At 39.3% G+C, this 6,134-nt stretch overlaps 1 protein-coding gene across 1 annotated transcript; it reads right to left on the bottom strand.

Moving 5' to 3' along the window:
• Window positions 1-1,439: 1,439 nt before the first annotated feature.
• On the bottom strand, window positions 1,440-3,918 carry LOC121972578 (transcription factor MYB88-like). Its single transcript, XM_042524231.1, has 8 exons — window positions 3,866-3,918; window positions 3,585-3,764; window positions 3,368-3,501; window positions 3,095-3,240; window positions 2,915-2,988; window positions 2,347-2,428; window positions 2,032-2,202; window positions 1,440-1,508 (listed from the first exon to the last, which is right to left on the bottom strand). Exons 1-8 carry the CDS (start codon window positions 3,910-3,912, stop codon window positions 1,440-1,442), a joined length of 903 nt encoding a protein of 300 aa, XP_042380165.1. The 5' UTR covers window positions 3,913-3,918.
• Between the last annotated feature and the right edge of the window lie 2,216 nt (window positions 3,919-6,134).

Below are 6,134 nucleotides of genomic sequence, written 5' to 3'. Positions count from 1 at the left end.
TAGGCAAATATATTTATTCCCAATTGTCTTCCATCAGTTGGTTATGTCAACAAGAATATTACTAGATGCTAGAAACGCACCATTATTGCGTCACTAGACTAGCCCCGTCTTGGTGCCTTAATTGCTTTCTATTTTGTCCCCACACAAACTTAGTTGGTACCACACTTAGCTATTCCATTGTGAATATGAAAATTATACATGTGATATATATATATATATATATAAACAGAATGCAACTTAAGAACATATCTAAGTGAAATCAGACCTCTGATGTAACACTCTGCGTGCCATACTTGTCATCCCAGTATATAGTACTGCTTCTGTATAACTGTTGTATGCTAAGAACCTGAAAACCAAATCAAACCAAAAAAACAGTTCGTTACTGACAATCTAAATGACTGAAACTTTGAATATTTATAAGTGGTCTAACTGGGCATAAATCTTTGGTTATCTCCTTTAGTGTCTTCTTTGGTTTCTGATGTAAAACCTATATCATGATATAATATTAATAGTTCAAAGATAAGTTACTGGACAACAAGTACAGTATACAATAAGCAATCTTGATGTCTGGTAAGTACGTGCTGAATCGCTCAAACTCATGGCAAATCTGCACAAATATAAATATGAATCAAAATTCTAGAACAACCAAAATCAACATAAATCATTCTTTAAAAATAAAGTCAAACCTGGAAGGCCAATTCTCTTGTATGACACATCACAAGTGCAGCAACTTGGCCTGCTGTTGGCTCAATTTACTGAAGAGTAGAAAGTACAAAAACCGCCGTTTTACCCATTCCAGACTTTGCTTGACAAATAACATCCATTCCCAGAATAGCTTGTGGAATACATTCATGTTGTACTGATGAAAATTGAGGAGTACTCCAGTAAGTAAAAAATAATCTTCTGGATCCTTTAATGGAAAGGTTTACCTTATTCTCCACCAAACTGAGAAACATGCAAGTGATCTTTACCTGCAAAATACCATAAAGATTTATGCATCTATCCACTCGATGATGAAACGAGATATCTATTTAAATTTAAATAGGGTTCTCTTGATTTGCTCTCAAATTAAGAAAGTAAAATGAGCAGAGGACAAGTGTATAGTTCTAGTACTTTAATTGAAAAAAACCACTTCCATATAATTTCACTGATTACCTCATACACCTAAGATAAAAGCAGCATGGACTTTAATTGAAATTACTAGGCATGATAATGATAACGATCCTCTTTTTTGCACCATCACTGACCAAGGCACACAGTTCTTCCTAGTGTTTAGTGACTGTGGCTTTTGATTGTGCCAAATAATAGAGATAAACAGACTAAAAAATGTCTCTGAGAAGATCTTAACTACAAATATAAGTTGATGATTCACTCTGATCCAACATTTCTCACTGAATTAAAGGGTATATCCATTTTCAGTAGTCAAAAACCGCATCAAACTATTTATTCTCAGGTTTGTGTGAAACAATCAGAGAGAAGGTCAACAAGTAGAATATTTTCAATTCTCTCTGCAATATGGATAAGAACTCATGTTACCAACACAAAGAAAGAGATTGAGGATAAGATAATATTGGAATTCATCGTTTTAAGCCAAAGTGAAAGATAAACTTACAACTAAACTATTTAAGGAACATTGATACTAATTCATAACAATAACCAATTTTCCCAACACACACATCTAGAAGTTATCCAACACTATTTTAATGTTGAAAAAGAATAAAAACAAGGTGTCGGAAAGATAAAAACAAGGAAACATTCTAACCGAGCAATAAACGTTGAAGTTGCCGCAAAATGTGGTTAGTGCACCAAGCGAGGTGTGGTACCATAGTACGTCATTTTCCACAAAGCACCATGCTTTACCAAAAAATTGTAGCTTCTCAATAATTGATTAAATGGCCAGGGCGTATGCTCCGTCCACAAGTCAGTCATAAAGACCTACACTAGCATAAGATTTTGATCCATAGAGCAAGGGGAAAAAGCTACTTTCTGGACCACTTGGAGACAAGACCACTAATTAAATTTCTAATTCACCTGGTACTCATCGCCGAATTCCTGGTTGAAGGCAGCCCTGATGGCCTTCGCCGACGCGCGATGCCCACCACTAGTATCACTCATCAAAATCAAAACCTTCTTCGGCCTCTCATACTCCGCCACGTCGTTAATGGGGGCGCCGTTGTCCTCGGCAATGAGAGGGCTATCATCCTCCAAACGGATCTCGTCGTTCGAGAGGCCGACGGAGGCAACCCCGATGGGGGCATTAAATTATGAGAATTAGAATCTGTTCAACTTGCTATACTGCTCCATTCTTCTTGCACCTTTCATTTCCCTAATCTCACCACTTTTCACCTTCAAATGCCTCTTGCAGTTCCCTCTTGACATTTTCCAGCCCACCAATATCATCCCAACTGACATTTGGTACTTCAACAACCTGATCAAAACCCAACAAACTATCAGCATATCTCAAGATAGAAATAGAAGTGGTTTTTAGGCCATTCATCAACATATGACAGTAAACACAAGTTACCAACCAGGCACATGAGGCTATAGAATTTCTTGAGTTGAAAAAGGTAAGTTTAATTTAGAGTTGAAATGTGGTTCCAGTAAATCAAAATCCTAACATATAGTTGAAATGCACTGGTATGCATAAATTCATGAGATTACTTATGGAAGAAATGATTAGGAACTGATCAAGACTGAACCAAACAAGATAGATGTAGCTAACATAAACCAAATGAGTGAAACCAGTCACTCATGCATAAACGAGACATGGAACTAGCATATGTTGAATCAAATTACAGGAACTATGATCCACTCCAATTAGAACCATCAATGTGAGGTCATGAAAACATTGAATATTTACAAGAGAAAAATACTCTTGAAGCTTCAAGCAATGACAGGTAGCTTGATTAGTTACCTGATTACAAAATTAGCAATTCTTTTTCTTAGTAGCCCACTGTCTTCAGTTTGAATCAAGTACTCTTGAAGCTCCTAATGGTTCAAAGTTTCCAAAGATTCACAACACCAATGAAATAGAAGTTAGGTTAACATTTCAAGCAAATTGAATATAAATCATTTGCGCTGACAAAATTAGCACCTTCCAAGCCTCATCAAGACTTTGGTTGGTATTTTCTGCATTAACCTTCTTGGAAAGGGTAGTCAGCAATTTAGCTTGTTGCAACAAGGAAGTTAGTTTTGGGTCATCTCTCCCAAGGAAAGTTGCTTGACTAACCTTATTGGAAGCTGCTTAGTCATTAGGAAAAGGCCAGGGCTTAGGGGGAAGCAGAAGGCATCAACAAATCTTTTCACAAAAAGAAGATAAACCAAATTGATAGTGGTTTACCATCATATGTATAGCCTCTCATATTACCTGATGACTGATTAACTGTGTCAAAGTTTTGAACTTCTAATAGAGGTGGCCTTTGCAGATGTTGAGCTGGACCATGTTCCCCAAGAGATCTCCTATGTGCTTCAATTGTCTCTTTGAGAGGAGAGATGTGATACCTATCTTGCAAATGAAATACTAATAAGAAAAATAAATAATTAAACTTTTTCTTGGTGGTTTAGTTCACAGTGAATTCATCTACCCCATCTGCTTATTTGATGTCGATGGTTCCCCTATTAGTATTGCTATAGATGGTTCTTCAACAAGAACCCTCTTATTGCTTGGGTCCAAAGATGGAACACTATTCTCCTTGGATGAAGCCTCAAATTTTGCCCTTTTCTTGCAGAGGGTGGAGAAGCGGTTCTTTACAGCGTTATCTGTTCTATTGTAAAGCAAATACAAATCATATTTATACAACCTGTCCACCCATCACAGCGGATGGCTTATTAGTAAATACTAAATAAAGAAGTTTGGTTGAAATACCTTCCTGATACAACCTTTGCAATCTCTGTCCATCTGTTGCCAAACATCTTTTGTGCCTGATTGTCAGAAAGCTTCAAGCAATGACAGGTAGCTTGATTAGTTAGATTACAAAACCCAAACAACTATATAAGAAATCCAGATTTGATCAAACCAGTAACTTAAATCAATAAATGGCACAGATGTAAGTAATAATGCAATAAAAAGGAGAAAAGAAATACCTTAAAGACAAGGTACTGATCTGTCTTGTTAATTAGCTCCAGGGAACACGAGCTCTGCTTCTTCAACTCAACTGCTCGATCCACAACCAGCAAAAAAATTGTTAGAAAACTAACTGAATTCCTTGCGATCAAACAGTCCACCCAAGAAGCCAAACAAAACAATCCACAACCATCATGCATGATCATAAAAAAAGGGAAATGTAGGACTTAGACTGTTTCGAAGACCAAATGCAAACCATTAAGCAAGTTTAAGATCGTACACGACTCCAACCTCACACCGTCCAGAAAGAAAGCAAACCACGAAAAACACATAATACATGGATCGATTGATCGAGGAGGAGAAAAGGGAAATGTAGACTTACAGACGAACTTGAGCTCCTTAGGCTCGATTTCCAGTAACCCTCCTCTCATTTCTCTTCGACTCTGTTTGCGATTTGTTGCCTCCTCCTAACAAATTGAAAGTGTAGAACCCGGAGATTGGTACAACGATGGTATCTCAGAGAGGAAAGGTTCGATTTTGGCGGAGTGCAGATTTTGTAGACCCAGGAGATTGATATAATCGGAGTTCGAAGGTGGTCTCGCAGATAGCCACTAAAAGGCAGGAACCAAACCGATCTACGGGCGTAGATTTGCAAAGAAAACAAATCGATCGAGTAAACCCTACACATATCAACCGATCCACTCAAATCTCCCAGCGACGACCACAATAGTGAAAAGGCAAACAAAACCAACATCAGATCAAAGAACTGCAACAGGTAAGAGTGTAGATGTAAGGAGGGGATTAGGGTTTTCACATTTCCACAGGGCCTCAATCTTCACCCTCAATCTTCCCAGGCGACGAAAAGGGCCTCAAAGACTTCATGCAGCGGAACCCCTCTCCTTCCGAGGCAAAGGCAAGGGCGGGCGGCGAGGAGAGCATCGCGGTGTTGCTGGCGCGGGCGAAGCCGAAGCTCCCCGAGCTTCCCCTTTTCCTGCCCGGGATGATCGTGATCCCCAAAGAACCCTTTCCACATGTACAATGGGATCGTGCAAAGGGTCACCGACGGGAAGGCCAGTGTGCTCTTCGAAGGGGGGAATTGCATCTATCATTTATGCTGCGGTTTTGCTTAGGACCGGAGCAGGTGGTTTTGATCCTGATTGGGAGAGGCAGGTATGCTAGAAGGAGAAGAGGGAGATGAGGGGCTGAGAGAGATGGCCGGAGGAAAGTGGTGGTGTCGTAGCGACGATATAGGTTTAGGGCTAAGTATGGGTGGATGGCGCGACATAGGTTTAGGTTTGGAGGGAAGAATGAAGTGTTGCAAATTTCGGCTAAGTATGGGTGGAAAAATTAAATTATTTTATTTAATCATAGACATCAGATTTTAAAAACCGCTGTAAAAATCGGTGTCTATTAACGAAAAAAAAGGCGCTCATAGACATCGCCTAAAAAACCGATGTCTATGAGCGAAAATCTGTGCTCATAGATACCGGTTTTGGAAAAAATCGATGTAAAATACTCAAAGACATCGGTTTTTGCTTAAAACTGTTGTTGTTCCACCGATGTCTATGAGGGTTTTTGTTGTAGTGCACGCTCCCATGATCTAGACCCTCGCTGTCACCCTGCGATTGCTCTTCCCGGCTGCTGCTGCTCCTGCGCGGCTCCAGTGAGCGAGAGATTGTGAGAAAAGAGGGACGGAAATGCTTAGGGATCGAGAAGGTAAAGGGGGGAATGCGGCGTCAAAAAACTTTCGGGGAGAGGGAAAGAAAAAAGCGGCGGCAAAAATTGGCGAACGGGAAAAAACGGTGAAGGAAAAAAACACCGGTATTCAATATCACTTAATAGACAATGGTTTTCAAAAATTGTTGTCGTAATTCCAAAAAAGCGCACAAAGACAACAATTTTCAAAAACTGTTGTCGTAGCCTTTAAAAACCGTTGTCGTAGCTCCCAAAAAACATAAATAGACAACGGTTTTTAGAAACCGTTGTCGTAGGTAAAAAAAATGCTAAAAGACAACAGTTTTTGTTAAAATCGTTGTTAAAAGGCAAAACAACAACGATTTGGCATAAAACT

Source organism: Zingiber officinale, chromosome 4A (assembly GCF_018446385.1).
Source record: "Zingiber officinale cultivar Zhangliang chromosome 4A, Zo_v1.1, whole genome shotgun sequence".
Lineage (NCBI taxonomy): Eukaryota > Viridiplantae > Streptophyta > Magnoliopsida > Zingiberales > Zingiberaceae > Zingiber > Zingiber officinale.
The sequence above is the reverse complement of the archived record's forward strand: the minus strand, read 5'-3'. Positions and strand labels throughout refer to the sequence as shown.

Bases quoted from the DNA above. Each gene is read 5' to 3' on its own strand.
- LOC121972578 (XM_042524231.1), bottom strand. From the start codon at position 3,912: ATGTTTGGCAACAGATGGACAGAGATTGCAAAGGTTGTATCAGGAAG. The intron at 3,241-3,367 runs GTAATATGAGAG...ATGACTAAGCAG, and splicing joins CACAGTTAATCAGTCATCAG to CTTCCAATAAGGTTAGTCAA. The intron at 2,989-3,094 runs GTGCTAATTTTG...TTGAACCATTAG, and splicing joins GTCTTGATGAGGCTTGGAAG to GAGCTTCAAGAGTACTTGAT.